At 36.2% G+C, this 22,137-nt stretch overlaps 5 protein-coding genes and 1 pseudogene across 11 annotated transcripts; 1 reads left to right on the forward strand and 5 right to left on the reverse strand.

Moving 5' to 3' along the window:
* Positions 1 to 137: 137 nt before the first annotated feature.
* On the reverse strand, positions 138 to 2,022 carry LOC104793204 (uncharacterized). Its single transcript, XM_010519516.3, has 6 exons — positions 1,537 to 2,022; positions 1,121 to 1,276; positions 900 to 1,032; positions 778 to 817; positions 484 to 647; positions 138 to 375 (listed from the first exon to the last, which is right to left on the reverse strand). Exons 1-5 carry the CDS (start codon positions 1,816 to 1,818, stop codon positions 560 to 562), a joined length of 699 nt encoding a protein of 232 aa, XP_010517818.1. The 5' UTR covers positions 1,819 to 2,022; the 3' UTR covers positions 138 to 375; positions 484 to 559.
* A 152-nt stretch (positions 2,023 to 2,174) lies between these two features.
* On the forward strand, positions 2,175 to 4,704 carry LOC104793205 (uncharacterized). The gene is made up of 9 exons (XM_010519517.3): positions 2,175 to 2,473; positions 2,905 to 3,098; positions 3,215 to 3,352; positions 3,437 to 3,515; positions 3,645 to 3,707; positions 3,845 to 3,923; positions 4,022 to 4,078; positions 4,172 to 4,291; positions 4,383 to 4,704. Exons 2-9 carry the CDS (start codon positions 2,922 to 2,924, stop codon positions 4,543 to 4,545), a joined length of 876 nt encoding a protein of 291 aa, XP_010517819.1. The 5' UTR covers positions 2,175 to 2,473; positions 2,905 to 2,921; the 3' UTR covers positions 4,546 to 4,704.
* Positions 4,705 to 4,724: 20 nt separating this feature from the next.
* On the reverse strand, positions 4,725 to 8,168 carry LOC104793206 (citrate synthase 3, peroxisomal). The gene is made up of 13 exons (XM_010519518.2): positions 7,790 to 8,168; positions 7,438 to 7,618; positions 7,176 to 7,261; positions 6,852 to 6,956; positions 6,703 to 6,765; positions 6,441 to 6,550; positions 6,159 to 6,278; positions 6,011 to 6,086; positions 5,846 to 5,919; positions 5,636 to 5,756; positions 5,422 to 5,519; positions 5,218 to 5,341; positions 4,725 to 5,139 (listed from the first exon to the last, which is right to left on the reverse strand). Exons 1-13 carry the CDS (start codon positions 8,024 to 8,026, stop codon positions 4,999 to 5,001), a joined length of 1,536 nt encoding a protein of 511 aa, XP_010517820.2. The 5' UTR covers positions 8,027 to 8,168; the 3' UTR covers positions 4,725 to 4,998.
* A 2,053-nt stretch (positions 8,169 to 10,221) lies between these two features.
* Positions 10,222 to 12,475, reverse strand: LOC147943010 (receptor like protein 29 pseudogene; annotated as a pseudogene). The gene has a single exon (XR_015559978.1). The product of XR_015559978.1 is annotated as a receptor like protein 29 pseudogene (transcript).
* A 2,115-nt stretch (positions 12,476 to 14,590) lies between these two features.
* On the reverse strand, positions 14,591 to 19,528 carry LOC104793208 (serine/threonine-protein phosphatase 5-like). Of its 6 annotated transcripts, none has more exons than XM_087454837.1 (14): positions 19,154 to 19,470; positions 18,482 to 18,616; positions 18,160 to 18,329; positions 18,004 to 18,075; positions 17,520 to 17,670; positions 17,192 to 17,347; positions 16,730 to 16,838; positions 16,529 to 16,646; positions 16,121 to 16,268; positions 15,709 to 15,957; positions 15,500 to 15,625; positions 15,309 to 15,409; positions 15,150 to 15,224; positions 14,591 to 15,046 (listed from the first exon to the last, which is right to left on the reverse strand). In XM_087454837.1, the coding sequence occupies exons 2-14, from the start codon at positions 18,555 to 18,557 to the stop codon at positions 14,987 to 14,989; spliced, it is 1,611 nt and encodes a 536-aa protein (XP_087310963.1). In that variant the 5' UTR covers positions 18,558 to 18,616; positions 19,154 to 19,470; the 3' UTR covers positions 14,591 to 14,986. The 6 variants fall into 6 exon arrangements, with proteins under 6 accessions (XP_087310963.1, XP_010517822.1, XP_087310964.1 ...); XM_010519520.3 differs by having other exon boundaries at positions 17,189 to 17,347; XM_087454838.1 differs by having other exon boundaries at positions 18,482 to 18,742; positions 19,154 to 19,293.
* A 367-nt stretch (positions 19,529 to 19,895) lies between these two features.
* LOC104793210 (HVA22-like protein f) lies at positions 19,896 to 21,103 on the reverse strand. Its single transcript, XM_087454840.1, has 5 exons — positions 20,829 to 21,103; positions 20,695 to 20,721; positions 20,480 to 20,602; positions 20,131 to 20,383; positions 19,896 to 20,040 (listed from the first exon to the last, which is right to left on the reverse strand). The coding sequence occupies exons 1-5, from the start codon at positions 21,068 to 21,070 to the stop codon at positions 20,014 to 20,016; spliced, it is 672 nt and encodes a 223-aa protein (XP_087310966.1). The 5' UTR covers positions 21,071 to 21,103; the 3' UTR covers positions 19,896 to 20,013.
* Between the last annotated feature and the right edge of the window lie 1,034 nt (positions 21,104 to 22,137).

A 22,137-nucleotide genomic window follows, 5' to 3' on the forward strand; every position in this document is an offset into this window, starting at 1 on the left:
TGCTTTTATAAACAAAAAAAAAAAAAAAAAAAAGAGGAAAAAAAAACTTTTATAAGAAAAATTAAAGATGGGATAATGTTGAAATCGATAGTTTTGCCTATTGATGTATATCTTCTGATATAAACAAAACATATATATTTGCGACCTATATTCTTTTCTTTTCTTTTTTGCTTAAATTACGGCAGGTGTTTGTAAACCAGTTATAACATCAAAATCGTCATTGTAAGATGCAAGAGAGGTATAACAACAACAATAAACTTTCTAAACAGAAATACATTTAACAATCTGAAACCTATCTTTCTCTTAAAAACCGTAAAGACCTAAGAGAGTTTGACAGAGATTTTAAACTGCATCTTGATGAGGTTCCGCGTCGGCCTGCAACGTAAGTTCAAAACAGATCACATGAAGGGCTGTCAGATTACTATCAAGACAACTAGAATACGAAGTTGAAACGGTAGAGAAAGAGCTGCGGGATTGACTTACTTTGGTTGGTATTGAAAACTTTCAGAATGAAATATTATCACTCTGTGAGGCTGAAGAATACAAATATATTATGTATCTACTTGCTCATGGTTGAAGATAAGTAGAAGTTCCAAAACACCGACCCCATGGACATGAAAGCTACACGAGCTTGAAGCGGAACTACCCTGTAAATTTCACCTTTCATCAGACCTCAATGTAAAATGCTAATTCCAAGTACCACACTGATCCTATTATACATCTATATAAAGACCCTACAAATGCAAGTGATATAATGATAGAGAAAGAGAGCCATACCAAAAGTTAAGTATGCTAACGGGAACCCAGAAGCGAAATCCTGCAGAAATCCCAAGACGAGTAAATATACGAACAATTCTATGTAATGGTAAAACTTTAACTCTCTATAATTGGTAACTCACCATAAAGAAGCGTTGGAAGAGCATCTTTCTGATACTTGTTTCCCAGCTCAGAGAGCTTTCCCAGCCACAAGTTGTTCCAAGCAAATATAACAGCAATCACAGATGGACCGAGTATCACTTGGTTAAGCAGAACCTAACAGGGGATCAGTATAAGCAGTCAACACTGTATCACAACATGTCCTAAGTACGATTAACAAAACAAATCTCAGAGGTAATAGTACCTTAAGCACTAGATTTGTGGCAGTTGGTTTAGGCAAAGAATGATCAAGGAATTGATACCATGCATACGAGCCAGGGCCATATAAGAGAAACCCGTAAGAACTCATCCGCAGTGCACGAATCCAGTCATGTTCTGAGAAAATGTTCCACAACTCCCCCTAAGTAAAACGATCCAATCACAAATCCTTTAGTCACAAGCCAAGTTTCCAACCAATGTACGAAAACACATTTTGCAAGAGAGTAAATATGAACTACCCCAAACAACAATAACACAAATCAAACATAACTTAATAAAGAGACTGTACACACTACACACTAATCAAACATACTCACAAACATTTTTGGTTATACAAAAGATCCAATTTCATTTTTAAGGTGTATCACTAAATCATACTCACTAAAACTTCGTGAGACGAACCTCGTCAAGCTCAGAAGATGATTGTTTAAGAGCGGTTCTCTTTTTCCATCTCCCAGATAGCTGAGCAATCGTGTCACCGGTGAAAGTGAGTGCGCCGGCCGTCACAGCTTGCTTCAAAGGAAACCGATAACCGCCGGCGTTTCTGCTCACGTCGACGGAATCCGAAGATCCAGAATTCCTTTGCTTGCCTCTATCGCCGGAAGGTTTCTTCTTTCTCCGTTGATCGAATCCATTCCATCCCCAAAAACCACCAGCGCCGCCGCAACCTCCCAATGCGTCCATTAAAAATGATTCCTTTAATCTCCGTTGAAACAGAGAGTTTGCCCAAATCTTTTAAAAGCTCTCTCATCAGTGAGTCCTGTCCGTTTGTTTCTCTCCGGTTTGGTTCGATTCCAGTTTTTTGGGAAACAGATCAAAGTCAAACCAAACCTGAAACGAATCAAACCGAAATAAAATTCGATTGTATAAATTAGATTGTATTTATGTAATTGAATTTTGATTTGTTTAGTTCGGTTATGTATGATTCGGTATAAGAATTAACCTATAGTTTGTTGTAATATTCGGTTGGTTAACTTAGTTCGATTTGGTTCGGTTTTATGTATCCTGTACATTAAACGACGTCGTCACGTGAAACCGGTGAAGATGGCGCGTGTTTGTAAATAAACCAAGACCTACAATCGTGATTTTGAAACGCACGTTTAAAATAATAGCGTTAGCCAATTGTTTTCAACTCATCATCATCGTCGTTGTGGTGTGGGTGGGTATACACATACGATTGAACAAACTCAGAAAACTCCGGCGTCTGTTTACCGCTATCATCATTCTACCGGGAAGACAAAAAGGGGTTTCTCCGATCGTCGAAGAGATTCTTTGGATCTGTCTCCTTCATTCCTTCCTGGGTCAATTTTCGATTCAGCTCCCTGTTTGATTTTTATTGGTAAAACTCATCCTCTGCATCTAATCTAGTGTTTTCGATTTGTTGATGGATTGATTCAATTGTGAATTCTACTTGAGGTATTTGATTGATTGGAAGGTATTTGATTGATTGGATCATCTCAATTTATCAAAATCCTTTGAATTTAGATTTGGATAGATGTAGCTCTCAGTTTATGAAGATCCTTCTTTTGAGTTATGATGGATGGCCTTTTTTGGTATAAAGGAACTTGCTTGAATGATTAAAGCAGGTTTTTGTGTTATCTAGATGACGTTTTCACATTATATTTGAGGAAAGTTTCAGACTTTGTCCTTATCAAGTTTCTTATAAGCTGATGAATTCTGTATCTTGTACCTTAAGTGATATATATATATATATATAGTCTACAGGTGTCTTCTTGTGAAATCATATTGAAAGTGTGTTTCTTGTTGTAGGTTTTGGGAAGGCTGCGATGTTGTTTGAGGGGCATACCAGGAAACCACCTTCGCTTGTTGATCTTTGCGTTAGGAAAGCCATTGATAATGTAAAGTACATTGGATATGTTGGTGGAGTTGATCTTCATCTCCTTGAACAGATTATGCAACACTGTACACTGGAACAGCTGAAGCACATTGAGGATTCTACTCAAGTAATAAGCTTTTGATTCTCACTGACCATATGGCTCGATTTATCTCTTGTATGTTTTGAAGGTTTCTCCATCTTAATTTATGCTTTTTCCTTGTCTTTTTTTTTTTGTTTTGCTAGGACACAGATCTTAGTCCAGTCACCGATAATTTTTGGAAGGGATTCTATGAGAAGCACTTTGGTGAAGAGGCCTTGAATGACACTATGGAGGGGATGAAGCGGAATAAAGTTAATTTCAAATGGAGGGATTTATATGAGGTTTGGTTTATTTTTCAGGTTTTGATGTAGATACATATATAAGTGGTGTTGAATTATAAGATATATGCATATGGTTTCGTGCAGGCTAAGGTTATAAGCGTGCAAGAGAAGGAAAAGGAAGTTGTTGATCGACTGAAACAACGTTACAAGAACGAAGATGAAAGTATGATATTTTTACGAATATGTCTTTTCATCTATGGCTGTTAGATCAATAATGAGAAGCATGTTCTTAGACCAAAATTTATTCTTCTTCCTTTCCCTTGTAATCGTTTTAAAATTATTTTTTTGTCAGGAAAACAAAGTCGACAAACTAAGGTCTGCTCCAAAGCTCCTCCAAGCAAGAGACCATTTTGGGGTAATTCCTTTTTAATCTATATGATTATTTTGCAGCATCTTGTCAGGTCTTGAAAAAACATTATGCAAATGCTCCATGCATATATTGGTTTCGTCCCTCAGGGTTTTGTAACGGTTATATTGAACGATTCGTTGCAGGTAATACTGCATCAGGTTACAATCTTGGGCATGTGAAGAGCAATATCATGAAAAAGGCAAAAATAGATCTGTTGAAGAGGTACACTTCAAAAATGCGCAATTACAAGGTTTACTTGTAAGGTTTCTAGCAACAATCTATTTCTGAATTCAAAGTTTCCGATGGTTTTGATTATACAGCCAAGAAGTGAAAAATCTTACTGCCATTAAAAGGAACACGATTCATAAGAGTTCCAGGTATCATCTCCTCAGCAGCATCTATTTATCTATATTGATCTACAATATTTATTCCCCAAACTTGATCGGTTTGATGAATCATTTTTTGTCTAGTGTTCCTACTCCAAAGAGGACTGGCTTATCTGCGAATGCGCCTTCAACTTCGAGAAGCATTCCTTATGGTGGACGAAATCTTACTGAAACTAAAAGGAACACGATTCAAAAGAGTTTCAGGTAAATATGAACTCAGTATCTCTATATCTATATTGATCCACATTCTTTATCCTCGAAACTTGATCAGTTTGACGGATCATGTCTTGTCTAGTATTTCTGCTCCAAAGAGGACTGGCTTAACCGTAAATTCGCCTCCAATTTCAAGAAGCATCCCTTCTGGTGGACAAAGGCTACCTCCAAGGAAGATGAACAGCGTTCCTGGAACTGCTCCTTCAACTTCGAAAAATGCAGCCTCCAGACAAAAAAACATATAAAGCTTTGTTTACAGATCATTTTTTCTTTAAGTGTATCATTTACATGGCTGCTCCAAGTTTCAAGAATTCCGAATTTTGAAACTTTGTAGCTTGACGATACCCTATTTAAATGCTTTGTTTTCTACTTGTTGCTTTGGCCAAGAAATTTTCACAACAAAAGTCCTTGTAGAATGCAAATCTTTTTATACGATAAACACATTCTGATTATAATGCAAACAAGGCGAATAAACACACCATCAAGGATGGATTGAAGCAAATATATGTTTTATTGTGCCTACAGTATGAGAAATCTTCACTTAAAAGAAAGATCAAATCAAGACTGGAGACTTTCTTAGCTTTTGGCTATAGATAATCCAATCTCTTTTATTCAAAAGCTAATAGATAATCCAATCTCTTTTATTCTTTGCGGTCTGGTTGATGTATATAGTATATGGACCCTAAAAGGGCCTACGCCTAATCTGAAGTTCCAGCCAAACGTCTTCTTGTTGCATTTGAAGTCGAGACTTGACCCAATTTGTCTGACTCCTTCGACTCATCCGTCATCATTCTCTCTCTCACTGGTGTGTAATGCCTCAGCCACACGCCCGTGTACACCTTCAACATTCAACATTTCAATCAAATTGATCCGAACAAACATCTTCCTCTTATTATTCTTGGGAAGAGGCTAACTACCTGTTGTGGTCTCATGATCTTGGTGTCAGGATCATCCAACGACTCTTTCCAATGGGACAAGTATCCAGCCATGCGAGGAATCGCGAATAAGACCGTGAAGAACTCTGGTGGAAATCCCATTGCCCTATTTTAATGGTGAAAGATAGCATATTTAGATGAATTTGACAGGAAGAGATAAACACTGCAACGCATTCAAACTTTTACCTGTATATTAATCCAGAGTAGAAATCAACATTTGGATAAAGCTTTCTCTTAACAAAGTAATCGTCAGAGAGAGCTGCCTTCTCAAGTGCAACAGCAACCTGCAGACACCAGAATCAAACAAATTCACTTTAAGGAAACATGAAAAATTACACTTCGATGGAAAAGGTGTGCATCAAGTTTCTGTATAACCTTGAACTTCTCGGACATAGCGTACCTCAATTAGTGGATCCTTTCCAACAATGGAAAATACTTCATCAGCCAGGTTCTTGATGACTTTAGCTCGAGGGTCATAGTTTTTGTACACACGGTGTCCAAAACCAGACATCTTCCTCTTCCTAAGATGTCAAAGAGATGAGAATATTAATGAAAAGACTGGTCACAAATCCAGAAAACAGAAACATATAGTTTCAAAAATTGAGTTTACCTGTTTTTCACACCCTCGATGAACTCTGGAATATTTTCAACAGTCCCAATCTCTGCCAACATTTTAAGCACAGCCTAATGGAACCAAATACATGAATTTCAAATACCATGGAGCATGCAAATACATCAGAAGATGTAACATATGACATAAGAATAAATAGCATACCTCGTTTGCACCACCATGAAGTGGACCGTAAAGCGCTCCCACAGCTCCAGCAACAGCAGTGTACACATCAACACCGCTACAAGAAGACATTTCCTAATCAGTATATCTATCTCCTATCCAGGTTACTAAGAGTCAAACCAAAGAGTACCTAGAGGCCAGATGTCGAGCAGCAGCAGTGGAGCAGTTCATTTCATGCTCAGCATGCAGTATGAAGAGGATGTCTAAAACCCGAGCCAGCCGAGGATTAGGTTTATATGATCTATTTCCCCTGTAAGAAACAGAAAATAAAAAGTGTGTTAAGGGCACGCTGCAAGTCATGTACAGTAACAAACAACTAAGCTTCCAGTGCTCAGAAGCGTCAAGCGATCATCCAAAAAAAGAAACTTAAAGTTGAGTTTCTAACTAATTCAAGAAGATAGTGTAGACATACAGGGAATCCAGCATATAGAGGAAATTCTCTGCATAAGAAAGGTTGCCTGAAGGAAGAACAGGAGGCCTCCCTGCCATCCTCAAATAAGCAGCTGCTGCAATTGTTGGTGCCTGCAAATTTCAAACACGTTTAGTTGCATAGATTGTAGCTTCTTCTTTCAGACCTCCAGGAAATACAGTCCATATATGTTATATGCGTGACTAGAGCGATTGACACAATATATACAGGAAGAAATAAGGTAACCACTGATAACAAAATATACCTTTCCAATAATGCGAATAATTTGTTTATCTCTAACTTGTTTTGAATCGTAAATATCCTGGCCCTGCACCCAGTAGAGTATTAGTCAACATGTTTATCCGGACAATTTCAAAAGAGCTAAATCCACTATTGAGTGACAAGGAAACCTACCCTAAGAGCAGGATTTGCATCAGGATGAAAGATGGAAAGCGCACTCATTGCACTCACGAGAACTCCCATTGGGTGTGCATCATGAGGCATGGACTGTATAATGTCCTGCACAAAAAGTTATCAAGTAACTGGAGTAAGATATGAGAAATATATTGTTTGATAGATTTGCATAGAGCACAAAACCTTTTTAAAAACATGTACATAAACATCTTGAGGATTGAACAGACAATGACAATAACAAGCACAGAACAGTTAAGTCTAAAGTCCTGAAACAATTGATACATGGAAATTGAAATTCATATACCAAGGAGTAGAGAGACTTACTAATACTCCTTGTGGCACAGCTGAATGCTGAGAAACTGCAAACTCCCAATCAGATAGTTGACTTTCAGAGGGCAGATTCCCATACACTGACAAAAAAAATAGATAGTAAAGGAGGAAGCTTTTCATCAAAATCTAATTCGATCCTATCCAACACTTGAAATTGTGGTCAGTGACATAGTTTTGCTCTAAAACGGAAATCAAAGCAGCAATACTAGGAAATTAAGTTAGCAAAGCTGGAAACAATATTATCTAATCCACTTACTGAGAAGATAAGCAACCTCCAGAAAAGTGCTGTTCTCAGCCATTTCCTCAATAGGGTAGCCACGATAACGGAGGATACCTTCATCTCCATCGATGTAAGATATCGAAGAGCGAACAGGTGCCGTGTTCAAGTAACCAGGGTCGTATAATTTAAGCCCCTTATCTTCCTTCCCCGTCGCTATCTGTCACGCAAACAGACCAAATTCTCAGCACAGAATCAAAACTCAAAAACAACAAAAATTTTATAAATCTAACAACTTTTTTCCATTACGCTTGATTCCATCATTCAATTCAAACCCAATAAAAAAAAAAAACTTTCTACTTATTATGAATTTGTTTTAGAGAAACAATACCTTTTTGAGATCAACGGCTTTAACAGTACCATCCTCTGAGACCGGAACTTTGTATTTCTTCCCGGTACGTTCGTCTACGATCGTCAGGCTTCCTTTAAGTGATCCATGGGGTGCGGCGGCGACACTCGTATCCGCCGACGTGCAATATCGCTCGATCGCCGGAGAATCCTGTTTTCCTTCAGTCAAATGAGCTGAGAGAACAGCTAGTCGAGCTCTAACTCTATCTGATAATTCCATTAATCAACGATTTCAAACCAAAACAAAAAACAAAAAAATCAAAATTTCAAAGAAGAGTAGAAGAAAGGGAGCGAAGAAGCAAACCATTTGTTTCTTCTACTCTTCGTTAAATAACAACAACACGTGTCTCGATCCCCTGAGGGCAGGAGTATTTGACTAGTGTCCACATGTATATGATCTAACGGATATGCTAATATCGAACGGTCGAAAGACACCGGAGACTACCCTCGATTGACCCAACTTGGATTGATCCTCTGTATCTCTAATCTTGTCAGAATTAATATGGGGACCCACACTCATCATCAGCATTATCTTAAAAAAGAGTCTCAATTGCTTACCTCGATTTGCTAAATCCTGATTGATTATGGGCTTTATGGATAAGCATCTTTCGGCCCAATAGTATCTAAAAGTGTTTCTTTCGGCCTATTTTTTTAGTTGACACGGTTCGCCTTTATTTTCTTATTAGCTTCTTTACTCATTTACCATTGGAACCAAACCAAACATTTCATTACCAGTTAAGTTCTAGTTTCAAAACAGAGCGATCAACTATAACTGTAATCACAATAAAAATGACTAGAACTACAGTCTAAACCAAGATGGTGAACTATGATATTGCGTACAACGGTACAAGTTCAAAAGACAAATCATGATTTTATGGATGTTCTTTCTATCTATTAATAGTAGTCCGATATACAAAATAATAGTTGCCAAAGATATGGTAATAATGTTTTGTATAATTTACGTTAATTAGTGTACTAGGTAGGCTATTAATCTTATACTACTAAGTTTACGATGGGGAATATATGTAGCTCTAGTTAGCTTTTGGTTTTTAATGGTGGTGAGAAACGTGAGAGTGAAAGGTATAATAAATGAGATGTTAAAAGCGATGGGTCGAATAGTTTCATTCGTACCTAAAAATGGAATTCTAAAGTTGGTTCTCCTCCCCCACGTGAGGCTCTGAATCTGAGAGTGATAGATAGGATTAGATCTTTCTTTCCCTCTCCTTCCGTTTTCAACACATGAAATTATAAGGAACGTTACGTTACACTCTTCTTGTTTTTTCTTTTCTTACTGATTGATACAATTCGAAGACCACCATACTATTTACTAATATCACTCAATCATATCTCTTTCAATGTGTGAACTTTTTTACATGTACATCTGAAAGATCTCAATGAATGAAGTTCACTCCTACTTTTATATAGGATTTACAATAACACAATTTACATCTCTTGTATTTTTAGTTATTCAAGCATCGCCATTTTGAAAATTAGATTTTACTGATATGTAATATTTTATAAAATATAAACAAAGTCTTTTTCACGCTAAAAAAATTATAAATAAGAAATATTGACAGAGGAAATGTGTGAGAGAGGCAATGGTAATGCAATATAATTCGCATGCAGTAAGAAAAAACATGAGAAAAAAAAAAGAAAGTAGTTGGATTTAGACAGATGACTGACAAATATATATATATATTATTTTCTTCTAGTTTCCCCTATATATATATGGTGTTTATCATGTTAAAATATGTTTAAAACTTTAACCTATCATTAGTCACATCACATCCGAAAGATGTGTACGATAAAGAAAACAAAAGAAGATTATTAATGTACCCAAAATTTGTTTAATCAATCATCTTTTTTTCTTTTTTTTCTCATTAGATACGATACGATCAGAGGGAGTCCTAACGTGAAGTACTACCATGACGCTCTGCGATATATAGGGTCCTACATAATGATAGCAGCTGAGAGTATAAAACAAAATTAAGTTAAATGAGAGTTAATCGCTTTAAAACAAATTTAAGATGGTTTGGTTTGGTTGTTTGAAATCCAAATTTTAAAAGATTACTTGTAATTTTCTAGCTCTTAAAATTTAGTTGCATCATGGTCAGACTGAATCAGGTTTGTGTCGTTTTATCACTTCTTCTTCCACTGGACACTCTTTATCCCAAACTGCTCCTTTATTTTTTTTGTTCAATGCTCTTCTCTATCTATTATAATAAACTTTACTCAAACTCAATCGAAAACAACAAAACATTGTCTTCATTTGTTATTTTCCATTTGTATACAAACACGTATTTATACACACAGCTATGAAGTTGTTCACTATCCATATTTACACCTAAAACTCATAATGGACTCGAAGTTTTTTTTTTTTTTTTTTTAGTACAATCCATATTCAAAAATCTGAAAGAAAATAAAATACTAGTCCTACTAGTACAGTATTATTAAAAAAAAAAAAAAACAACAATAATAACATTAAGGTACATTGCTTAAATAGAAAACTAATACACATCAAAATCGACTACTAATAATAAATTTATTTCCCTAGAAATCATCGTCTACTTTGGGAACAAACACTAATCTCTTTTTTCTTAGGGATTTGATACAAATATTTATTCTCTGTTTTTTTTTTCTTCGTTTTGTCTTTTATCTCTCCTTAGAGAACCAATCGTTGATGTAACCCCAGAAACAGAGCAAACTGAAACAGAGCACTTGAGAAGAAACAAGATCTATAATACCGAGAGGAAGTAGCTTGTGATTTCTTCTTTGGATGCTGCATCAACGCTCCAGCTCCACCACTAGTAATATTCTTCCCGCAGACATCAACTCCAGTCTTAACGACACTGAACTCATCCTCTGGCTTCAGACACAACCCTCTGTTCCCGCTCAAATCCAAATTTTTACTCAACCGTCTTAGGAAACTCGAGTCGAACGGCACGACGCCGATCAGTAAGTTCCTGCTGAGGTTCAGATGGAAAACGTGAGGCAAAGACTCAAACCCAGATGGGATCTCCCCGGTTACTCTGTTGTTAGCCAGAGACAACGAGCTAAGGTTCATGAGCTTGGTGTAACTATCCGGGATCACGCCGGAGTATCCTGAATTCTCGAGTTGGAGCTCTTGGAGTTTAGGTAGGAACCCTAACTCAACGGGGAGAGCAACGGACATTGGGTTGTTATCCATTATGAAGTACTGCAAACTCTGAAGTTTCGAGATTCCTTTTGGAAAAGCTCCTTTGAGTTTGTTTTTGCTTAACGCCATGAATGATAAAGAACGAAGCTTTTCTACTCCTTCTGGGATTCTTCCGAAGAGAGAGTTCGAGCTCAGGTCGAGTTTCTGAAGCATACTCAGTTGCGAGATCGTTGGAGGGATTGTACCGGTTAACGAATTGTAGCTTAAATCTAAGCCGACGAGGCTATTGAGATTCCCCAGTTGCAGAGGAATTTTACCTGTGAGCTTGTTGTAGCTGAGATCGAGATGTACGAGGCTTTTCAGTGAGAAAACCGCCGGAGGGATATCTCCGGTTAACCGGTTTTGCGAGAGGGTGAGGATTTGTAAAGATTTGAGAGTAGAGATGCGAGGAGGGATTTGGCCTGAGAGAGAAGGGTTTGATCTGAGGCTAAGCTGTTGAAGAGAGGAGTTGGGGAGGAGCTTAATAGGGAAGATGATTGTGGTTGGGAAGTGAGTGAAGCAGTTGAAGAAGAAGACTGATTGAAGAAAAGGGAGAGAGAAGATTGAAGAAGGGAAAGAAGCAGAGGGTTTACAAGAAGGGTTTGGAGCAGAGCCGAAATCGAGTCGAGAGACGTGTGACAAGTGGTCTGGACCGGTTTTGCACTCAATGCCTGGCCAAGATGAGCCAGGTGCGCAAGGGTTTGGGTGTGACTGACGCCATTGTTGATCAGACGACATTGACTCCATGATCTTGAAGAGAGTTTCTGACTCAGATGAAGGCATTGAGGCAGAGACTCTGTTTCCTTGACAGGGGAAGAGTGATGTTATCAGGAGAAAGAAGAGCAGTGAGGAAGGAGATGGTAAAGCTCTCTTCATCGTCATAGGTTTTGGTGTAAGAGAGAGGAGAGAGAGAGAGAGACAAAGAGTGTGTGTTTCTTTCTTGGTGATATTATACTGAGAATTCACAAAAGTTCTTTCGTTAGTTTTATTTCTCCAATGCAAAGGAGTTGAGAGATGCAATGTTTATTTAGAATCTTTGAGAAGAGAGCGTAAAAAGTGACATTAGATCATCATCGAGGAGCATAAACCCCAAAAGAGAAACTTAGGGAAAAGGTTTAAGCTTTTAACGAGTTTTAAGTGAAAATGTTTAAGGATTTGGGACAAGACAAGACAGAGACACGTGAACAATCAGAATCTAAACAAGGTATGATAAAAGAGTGAAGACTTAGAAGAAAGCTAGTAAAGAATACGAATAGGTTTTTGAGTGTGTGAGACTGTGAGTGATAGAGAGAGAGAAAGAGAGAGATGCAATTATAAATGGAAGTGATTGAAAGTGACACGTGTGGGGACGTGAGAGACAAAGAGGTAGGGACTCAAAGACATGAGAGATTGGGAAGAGAAAAGAGAAGACACAAATTAAAAAGAGTACTTGATAGGTTTTGTAAAGGGGCCATACACACATGTTTCTTCCTTTATTAAAACACTTCTGTTCGAACAAATTTTTTTTTAGGGACTTGTCTTTGTTGGTGGCCTGGTGGGTAGTCTCGTGGATACGTTAGCTCCTCGAATCTCTCAGGTTCTGTGGAGCGGTTTTCCTGTTTTATGTCTCTGTCCTTCTCTAAATATATGTACAGTATTACGGTGTTACTTTCTAAATCTAATCATGTGGTATTTTTCATAGTCTATGTGAAAATGTATACTAAAAAAGGAAGTGATTTTGTATGTCTATTGTAAATGAAGATGTTTCTCATATATAGGAAATAAGATGAGACCGAAGTAAGTATCATAAATAGTAAGACAGGGATCGACATTTCACATTCAACTAGTTTGAAAATTCATAATTTGAATCTAAATACGTATACACATGATACTACTTCAAGCCAGTAAGGAAGAACTAATGATCAAGGTATAAGCAAACATCAATTTCAAAGAAAACTAGCTAGTTTACGAAAACCAAGTCATGTTTAAGATTTGATGTAAGAAGATGACCAATTTGATGGTTGGTTCAAAAGACAACGCAACGCACACCACATGACAATAACAATACAATAGTTGGTCCAAACTGTTCAAAAATCACCCACAATAGTTTCTTAACTGTTCACAAAAATAGTTTTGATTTTTTTTTTTAATCTATCAAGTATTTTCAAATCATCTTTCCTCTTTAGATATTTTTTTTTTTTTTATATAAAATGCTCATGAAAAGTGGTGGGCATAGTATGTCTCTCTATTTACTGTCTTCAATTATTCATGTCTTCTTTTTTTTTTTTTTTTCAAAATTTCTCTGAAATTTTATTATTCATAGTTTGAATTGTTCCAGACAAAATCATAGTTATTTGTACCTTAATACTACAAAACATCGGAAACAACTCAAAGAGACTTGTTTTTTTCTCTGGCCTTTTTTTTGTTTTTCTGGGTTTTCGAGTTAAACCGTACAATGTTTTGTTATAGTGCAAACCAACTAATTAAAAGAATTGCAGTAACATATTTATATCATCATTATTATTGATTTGTTAATAAAAAGATAAAACGTAAATTTGTAAGAAGTACAAAAAAGAAAAGAATAAGGTCAAAGTTTTCAAACGTTAAGAAATTGTACTACACTTGGCAATAATGCAGCAGATGTTTTGCAAAAATGTACAATGTATATGATATTTATGTGGTGTGGTGTGTATTATATGTAGGGAAGGATCTATCTAATCTTTAGCCCTGGACTGTGAGTCTGGACGGGTAATATCAGACACCTACTATTTTACCGTACGGATCTAACTCAAGCATGATCCACATCACATGCCCCCCTCCCCTACCCCAAATATTAATCAAAATGGTCATAAAAGTCACTGGATTAGTAGTACGAAGCGCTAAACATCATATTAAACCTAAATCTCTACTTCCCTTGAAACAAACACTTGTCAAATTTGTTAAACACCAAGAAAATAACTTTTTTTGCTTTTGTTTTTTGTAACTGTTTTATGTAATCCACGTAATAATGCTTTCTGGATCTCTCACTCCTTTCATCAGTGCTTTACGATTTGACACCACTCTTCTATTTTCATCTCCTTTTGCTTTCTCCAGAATCCACATTTTAGTTTATGTATCTATGCATAGGATAGATATACAATAGTCACTATCATATACCATTATTATAAAACCTCATTGTTTCAGTATGCACATGGATGATAGTTCCTCAGATTACCCACATGTTATGTTTAAATACAAAGGATGGCTTTTTATGAATCTGTGATTCAGTAGTAGTTAAGTCGTTGTTAAACAACAAAGCATATATTTTGTCGAAATTCTCTGCAAAATTCATGGAGGGGGGGATTTTATGAGAATCTGCAGGTATTTTAATCTGAAACAGGCTCATGTAGAGTGGAGAGAAAACAATAGTGTTATTAGCTTTCTCTTTAGACTGTATATAAACAGCTCACCATTTGTACAATACACTCAAATCAGAGAAGGGGCAAAACTGAATCTACATGAGAATTACTGTTGCAAGAGCTCTACACTGTCGACCTCTCTGTCTTCTTTATTTGATGTCCTTGCCTGAATATTTGAATCAAACTCTATTTAAAAAAGAATCCAAGGTCTAAGAAGGACCAGACAAGAAGCTTAAGAAACCATCCTTTGATTTTTGATTCAAGAAACCATCTAAGTACAGAGAGTTTTCTGGGGTCATTTGGTCACTCTTTTGTTGAGTAAATCACAAGATTTTCATCTAAAATAAGAATGATCCATTACCCCTCTTACAACATAAGACAAAAGGGACAAAAGTTGATGGATAAGCTTAAGAGGAAGAGGGAACATTTTATCAAAAAGGAAAAAAGAAAGAAAAAACCGATCAAATCCGGATACTGTACCTTTAATTATCATGGGCTCCCTTTTATGGAACAACATGAAAAACTGCAGAAGATGAAGGAAAAAAAAAACTTATATCATTATGTTTCTGAAACACTTCTGGTCTTGAGTCTTTAGAATAGCATTTGAGTAGAAGAAGCTTTTTGCTGGTTAGTTGAACATCCTGAGAAAATTGTTTGCATATGCCATTGGCTTCACATCCGGGTGAGGCTGTGACAATATATCAAAGAATTAAAAGAGTTTTCAAATGAGTCTAAATAAATCTGTGAAACATTCACAAGAACATGCTGTGTAAGAGGTAGACTACACTCACCACTGCTGAGAATGTAACAATATTTGGCTTCATATCAGGAGCTTCAAAACGAATGAAAGCCCCCTTATTGCCCATCTACAACAATACAAATTCCATGTTAAGTAAGAACCATGTAATTCGGTGCTATTTCAAAATTGAATAAGTGAAGTTTTGAGTTACCTGATCACAGTAATTTGGGGCAGAGAAGACAGTGATGAGTTTACCGTCATGCTCAACCTCATAGCCTTCATCTTTTACTTCATGTGAGCGGACCAGCAACTCTATGACATTCATAAAAATCCAACTTAATATCTCAAGAGAATAAACTGGCGCCAGAGACCAAACCCAATAATACCACAACAACGACTAACCTAGATTATTATCTTGCAAAAACCTCTTTGTCACGTCTCCACCGAACGATAGACCAACCCCTCGCTTGCTTGGGCCTCTTCCAGGCAGAGGTTGAGGATCGCTCCACAAAAGTTCACACATTAGCCCTGAACATTATCATGATTAGACGAAGAAACAGAAAACACAATTACAGAAAAAGTTTACAGAAGACGTATATGATGAAACATACCTTCCTCTGGAGGCTCACAGAAACGGTCGATAGCTCTGATGTCTGACAGTTTCACACCATCAACACTGAACAGACCTCCATGTACCACAAAGACCTTCCCATTTATAACATGAGCCAACGGTAGGTAACAGAAAACCTCAGCAAAGAGATCCACAAATTTTTCACTCAACTTGGATCGAACCTCGCCCTCAAAACCATAAATTTTATTCATGCTCTTGCTTTCATGGTTTCCTCTGGCTAGATATATGGCTGCAAATTTTCAACAAACATGTGTAAATAGCGATTTACAATTTGATTGGGAACTTTTAACCCATCAGACAATAGTAGATCATTTAATCCTTGCCAATGATAGCAAACGCAACTAGAACTTGACCATCAAAGAATTATTATAGCAAGGGTTCAGAGAGCTTACATGATGGGGACATGCACTTGAAAGCAAAGAGTGTGAGGATGATCTCAACAGAGAATGAGCCTCTGTCCACAAAGTCACCATTGAAGAGGTATGGATTCTCCTCAGAAGGGAGGCCATTGAGCTCGAAGATATTTAGTAGATCATAGAACTGCAAAAAAACATTCACGTGTCAAAGACACAACACAACAATGACACTACAGCCCCTTGTAGTGCAAAAAGGAGCAGAAGGTTAGCCAACAAAATCAAGATATGAGAAGTAGAAAGATTCACAATAAAGTCCAATTCCAGAGATATAGTATACTGGTTTACTGAAAATTTCTACACATGTAAACAAGAGAACTGAAAGATTGCAGATTCATCTAAGAGGAGAAAAATTATACTCGGAGAGTAAGTGAAACCAAAGCTTACCTGACCATGCACATCACCACATACAGTGATATGTTTGCCATTTGGAACACTAATGTCGATAAGAGACGGCAGTGCTAGCAAGATTTGTCTTGTTTGTAAAACGATTTGATACGCATACCTACAAATATATAATGCTGACTAAGTAAGAAGAGATGATCACTGCGTTAATTAAGCTGAGTACCACTAAAAAAAAATATGTACCGTTTATGCAATGTTTTTTGGTTCTTGAAATCTTCCATCATCGTTTTCACAAAATCCAAGGAAATTTCCTCTCCCTCAATCCTAGCTCCAGAATACTGTGGCTCAACCTCTACAATGAAATTGAATAGAATATTAGAAGATTGATAAAGGGTTAAAACCTCTATAACAGTGAACATCAGTTTTCAATGAAATGCTAAAAACTACAAGCCATGGACACATTTTACTGGCAAGAGTTAAAATGTAGCAAAAGAGGTATGCCATCTTAACAGAAAAGAAAAGGAGAAATTTGTACGTCTGTGAAATGTCCACTCTTATTAAGATGGGTTTCACATCAATAACACTGAACTTTTCAATTCTCAACTGAGACTCCAAGAAAGGAAACATATCCAGGCTTTGATATGCATAAAAACGATACAGATTGATCCTAGGATGAGGATTTAACCAAAGAAAAGACACTACTACCAGAGCTACCCCACCAAAATGCCCCTAATACCACCGAAACCAACACCATGAGTATCTCAGTTGTGGCAAATCCCCGGACCGCCACCACCATTACTGCTGCAACAACTGCTGCTAAAGCCGTTTTGGTGGGCATGAACGATGATCTGGGTTTGTTCCCTATTATGTGACAATAGGTAGAAGAATGATTACTAGTCTAAAGCTACATTCAACCATTTGTCAACTACTGAATCAAAGGCATGGCATAACAGGAGACGAAAGAACCAGGGATGACAAAACACACTGCAAGCTATAAGACAACAGAAAAATAAGCAAGCAGAGTGATGAATACCTATTGTGTGGAAGTCAACGGATTCAGCTACTGAACGCCTTTCGGATACTGGTACGGAGATTGCTTCTTCAAATTTGAGTTTCATCACTGCTTTCTCACATTCTCTTAGCTTTCTTGTGGCATCGGGGTCATTAGGAGAAAGCCTTTTTACCTAAAATAAAAATAGCAGACCATGTCAGGAATACTGTAACACGAATCTCTCTCACTCAAAGACAGTCCACCACAAAACTGGATTTCCACAGATCACTATCAAGTTTCCTATCACTTGGTCACAGATCAAAACAATCAAGTTATGACCTTTTTGGGTGCCTCAAGGTACACGACTACAACATATTTTCCTTCGTAATTTGACATTTCTCAACATGAGCGGACTGCTCACTCAAAAAGTAATAAATAAGACGAGAACTATCAGATGGACAGCTAGCAAATATAGACGGAAAAAACAAAACTTAAATGGCACAATGCTCGTGCAAGAAACATTAACCTGTTGGAAATCCTTCAAGGCGTCCTTAAATTTTCCCATGGCAAGATATGCAGCACCACGCCTGTAATAGCCCTGTAAATTCAGTAGATAATCAGTGAATAAGGTTGAATAAACGTGACAGAAAGAAAAAAACAACAACTTGTCACAGAATAATACCTTAGAGTATTTTGAATCAACTTCAATGGCCTTTGATGCATCCTGTATAGCACTGCCATATTCCTCCAGTTTCGTGTGAGCAAATGCACGGTTTGCCCAATACACAGCGTTGTTACCGTTGAGTTCAATAGCTTTTGTATATAGAACAATAGCACTGGAGAATTTGTGACCTGTAAGCAACAAACGAAATTAAGTGAGCTGTTCTTAACTCAAAGCAAAAAGATAAAGAGCACATTAAAATGAGTTTAAACTGATTCCACAAGATTCTGTTAAACGCTGATTCCACAAGATTCTGTTAAACGTTTTTAATAAATATACACACCTTTGAAAGCTTCGTTAGCCTGATTTTTGAACTCCTCGGCGTGTAAAACATCAGAATTCTCATTCTTAGACTCCATGTTGTCACAGAATGAACTTATTTCTTACTGAATTCCTTAATTATCCGGTGAAGCCAGAACTGATTGCCAGAAAAGATGTAAAGTCAATATTCTCTATCTCTTCATCCCCAAATGCAGAATAACAATAATCATAATCAGCTGGAGCATTTCCTCAAAACCAATAAGTTCTACTACACCATAGGGACCTAGTTTAAGAGCTTTGTTAGAGATAGAAACACTATTCAAACTGAATCAAGTCTAAATTTTTTGTAACACAACCACCCGACTGTAGTCATGCAACGAGATTAAGCATAACAGATGAAAGCAAACTGCTTTAGAATAAAATCATGCCACAAGAACATTAATCGAATAGATAAAGAGGCCAAAAAACAAAAAAAAAAAGCAGTGAAGTTTTATATTCTCCATCGTTTTCATAAACATCACAGCAACCAATCAATCAGATTCATGGCCGTAAGAAGAAGTTCCTAGGAAAGATCTAGTAATCATACCCAGATAAGAGAAAAAGCAAAACAGAACATCAACACAAGGAAGACAGCGTCTAGGACATGTTTGTCGGAATAATTCAAACACCCAATTATCTAAGATGGGATTCATACCTAAAAACAAAGCTTCAATCTTGGCGACAGCGGGAAGAGGAAGAGGGTTGACGAGTGAGAGACCAGGTTTAAGGGAGAAGCTTCAAAGTGACCAGAGAAACCCTAGATTGAGTCAAATTAAGAGTATGCGCTTTGAATCTATTGACAAGAGGGGGGTTTTTTTGGAATTTTTTTTTTTTTTTTTAATTTTCCCCACTAATTTTCCTTTTTTTTACCAGTAAATTAAAACAACTGATAAATATGTATTATATTTCTGACGTCATATATCAAATTTTTTTTGCTATGGAAAGTTTATTTATTTCTTCGTGTGTGTGGCTATGGAGATTTGGGGCTAATAGTTTTATCATTCATGGATCTCTGAATTTAAATTTGGATTTTTTTCTTTTAAACCAAAAGTTTATTTTAAGGCCTAATCTGACTGATGATTAAATTAGCTTATCTGAGCCAACAAAGTGATTTTTTAAAAAGTTGACAAAACAAATTAATTAGGAAATAACAAAACACATATTTAATGTGTGATAACTTAAAGCAGAGGAGCATTGTTCTTCTCTACTATTTGGGTTATAAAGGGAAGTGAAGCGATTCCTGACTTCCATCTTATAGTTTGTCACAGAGTGTTGTTGTATTCTTATTTTTTATTCGAATTTGTCTCCTAATCAAATTCAGAGCCATCCAAAATAGAATCCGATTTCTTTTTTTTTGTTACGATAGAGGACGTTGCTTCTCTAAAGAAGAACACAAATTTAAACATCTATTTTTTTTTTTTTTTTTCACCGTTTATAAAAGTTTTGCTCTATACAATGTACAAACATAAAAACGAAAGAGTAATATTTTCGTGATTCTTGATCCTCCGATCCATCTCAATGCCTTCTTGTTTCCTTTTCAGCCTATTAAAACACACATACGATGAAGTTAAAATCCCAATTTTATGTATTTGATTATAATGTATACAAAAAAGATCTGATGTGTAAGTGTACCGCTTTAATTGCTTTCTCAACAGAATCCCATCCGAACCGGTCAACATAATCTTGAACCGATTTTCTAGCATCAAGACTCATCATCTGTAAAACTCTTCTCTGTTCATCTGTATAATTAGCTCCTCCCCCAACATTCATCCCAATTTTGACGTATTGTCTAACGAAATTGGAGTAAATGTAGGCTGCACCACTGAACATTGGTAGCACCAACCACATACAGAACAAAAGCTTCAAGTATGGCCAGAATGGTAGCCTACAAAATGCAATAGAACAGAGAAGAGTTTTTTAGTCCTTTATTCTGAATTCGTAACAAAAATTGATTGGGAATGTTATTAGTATATATAATTACCAGGCAAGGATCCTCCAAACGGATAGCTCGAATATTGTTATTAAGGAGTAAATGATCCAATATGTTAGCCATTGTTGATCATCTAACATTGTTGGACTCTCTATTGCTCGAAACGATGCATACCTTAATTAATCATCATATCATCCATCCATTCAGTTGTTATTACTTTCAAGTTAGTTTTTATAAACAAAGCATTTAGATTTAAATTCACTTACAGAGGATATAGAAGCATGACTCCAGGCCTGCATGCAACAAGACAAAAAAAGAAGAAGAAAGTAATGTTAAAATTTGAACAAATATCGAGTTTAATTATTTTAATCCTATATTTGAGACAAAAATTGAAACCTACCCAATGAGAGCATCAATACGTTTTGCAATCACAATAATGACACCCATTTTTTGAGTAATTCTTTTTACTCTGTCTATCTCTTCTTTCAATGGAAACTTCTCTGTGAACACAAACGTCTTTAGCACTGTGACGATGAATATATACACAACAACAGCTTGAATCTTTTTTGAAGCAAGAATCTTTGTATAAGTTAAGGCAACAAGCACAGGCAAAGAATCTCCAACCTGTTGATACGTTAGCATATGAACCCATTCCTCTTCTCTATAAGAAAAAATATTTCAAAGTAATTGTTGGTAAATTTCAGACTAATAATTAGGGAAATCCAAGTCTTAGGTTTAGTATCCCTATCTATCCCTATGAATGATACTTTGGAATATATTTTTGGTAAACAAGATTCTTTTCTTTTTTCACAAGAGTTAGTGATCAAGAAACTACGCACTAATTAATGAGGATTGGACGTATTACACAGTTTTGATTATGATATTTTGGTCCACGACTTTGTTAAATTCTGAGTAAATCACATGTCCTTCCTTTTAATTTGACGTCTTTATAGAATCTCTCTTTCTTACCCATTTATATATATACTTCTTTTCATGAAATTGACGTTCACCAGCGAACGTTTTAATTTTATCAAGATTTAACTTTTTTTGTCACCGAGCTAGTAAAAGTAATCTTTATCTAATTCATCTTTCTTACACAATGTATTTTATTATTTACCTTTTTCTTCATTAGTAGTCTATATGATAAAGACTTTTTGCCAATATGAAATTATATTATTTCACGCTAATTAGCTATCCACGAACGAGAATCAGATCATTCAAATTAATTACTAGCTAGCTTTGAAATTTCATGGTATATTTTCTTAAATTATATGCTTACCACGAAAGTCAATCATCAAAGCCCCACCAACACTCAAGTTCCTTCTTGAAATGAATTTTGCAAAATTTGAAACTTAAATTAATTCGACATGAATGTGAAAGTGTATATATATGTAGATGCTTTTGCTCGTGAATAAAAATTAAATTGAAGTAAGTACAATGAAAATGATGAGGTATGGGCAAAACACAAAAGAGTTTCCTTTCGTAACTACAATTAGTTAATGCAAATCTGAGAAAGGGTCATATGGATAATGACTATACATATGATGATTAGTCATTCGCCGTACGTGGGTTCTCTCTGCCCTCATTTAACTTTATTAGTTTCGTCTTCTCTAATTATATTGTCGTTTTATATGATGTCGTTCTTTGTCTAAATTACGTATATTAAAATAACTAATATCCTTAATATTCAAGATGCCGTTGGACTAACT

The sequence above is a fragment of the Camelina sativa genome, chromosome 6 (genome assembly GCF_030686135.1).
Source record: "Camelina sativa cultivar CO46 ecotype springtype chromosome 6, ASM3068613v1".
Lineage (NCBI taxonomy): Eukaryota > Viridiplantae > Streptophyta > Magnoliopsida > Brassicales > Brassicaceae > Camelina > Camelina sativa.

Excerpts from the sequence above, each read along its gene's own strand:
- LOC104793204 (XM_010519516.3), bottom strand. The coding sequence starts at position 1,818 with ATGGACGCATTGGGAGGTTGCGGCGGCGCTGGTGGTTTTTGGGGATGG. Across the intron at positions 1,033-1,120 it reads CCACAAATCTAGTGCTTAAG|GTTCTGCTTAACCAAGTGAT; the intron begins GTACTATTACCT and ends ATCCCCTGTTAG. Across the intron at positions 818-899 it reads TCTTCCAACGCTTCTTTATG|GATTTCGCTTCTGGGTTCCC; the intron begins GTGAGTTACCAA and ends GGATTTCTGCAG.
- LOC104793205 (XM_010519517.3), top strand. The coding sequence starts at position 2,922 with ATGTTGTTTGAGGGGCATACCAGGAAACCACCTTCGCTTGTTGATCTT. Across the intron at positions 3,099-3,214 it reads ACATTGAGGATTCTACTCAA|GACACAGATCTTAGTCCAGT; the intron begins GTAATAAGCTTT and ends TTGTTTTGCTAG. Across the intron at positions 3,708-3,844 it reads AAGCAAGAGACCATTTTGGG|GTAATACTGCATCAGGTTAC; the intron begins GTAATTCCTTTT and ends GATTCGTTGCAG.
- LOC104793206 (XM_010519518.2), bottom strand. The coding sequence starts at position 8,026 with ATGGAATTATCAGATAGAGTTAGAGCTCGACTAGCTGTTCTCTCAGCT. Across the intron at positions 6,551-6,702 it reads TTATTCGCATTATTGGAAAG|GCACCAACAATTGCAGCAGC; the intron begins GTATATTTTGTT and ends TGAAATTTGCAG. Across the intron at positions 5,920-6,010 it reads TTCATGGTGGTGCAAACGAG|GCTGTGCTTAAAATGTTGGC; the intron begins GTATGCTATTTA and ends TGGTTCCATTAG.
- LOC104793208 (XM_010519520.3), bottom strand. The coding sequence starts at position 18,557 with ATGGAGTCTAAGAATGAGAATTCTGATGTTTTACACGCCGAGGAGTTC. Across the intron at positions 16,839-17,188 it reads TTGGTGGGGTAGCTCTGGTA|AGGTTGAGCCACAGTATTCT; the intron begins GTAGTGTCTTTT and ends ATTTCATTGTAG. Across the intron at positions 15,410-15,499 it reads TTTGCAAGATAATAATCTAG|AGTTGCTGGTCCGCTCACAT; the intron begins GTTAGTCGTTGT and ends TGAATGTCATAG.
- LOC104793210 (XM_087454840.1), bottom strand. The coding sequence starts at position 21,070 with ATGCTAACGTATCAACAGGTTGGAGATTCTTTGCCTGTGCTTGTTGCC. Across the intron at positions 20,722-20,828 it reads CGTATTGATGCTCTCATTGG|GCCTGGAGTCATGCTTCTAT; the intron begins GTAGGTTTCAAT and ends TGTTGCATGCAG. Across the intron at positions 20,384-20,479 it reads GTTTGGAGGATCCTTGCCTG|GCTACCATTCTGGCCATACT; the intron begins GTAATTATATAT and ends TGCATTTTGTAG.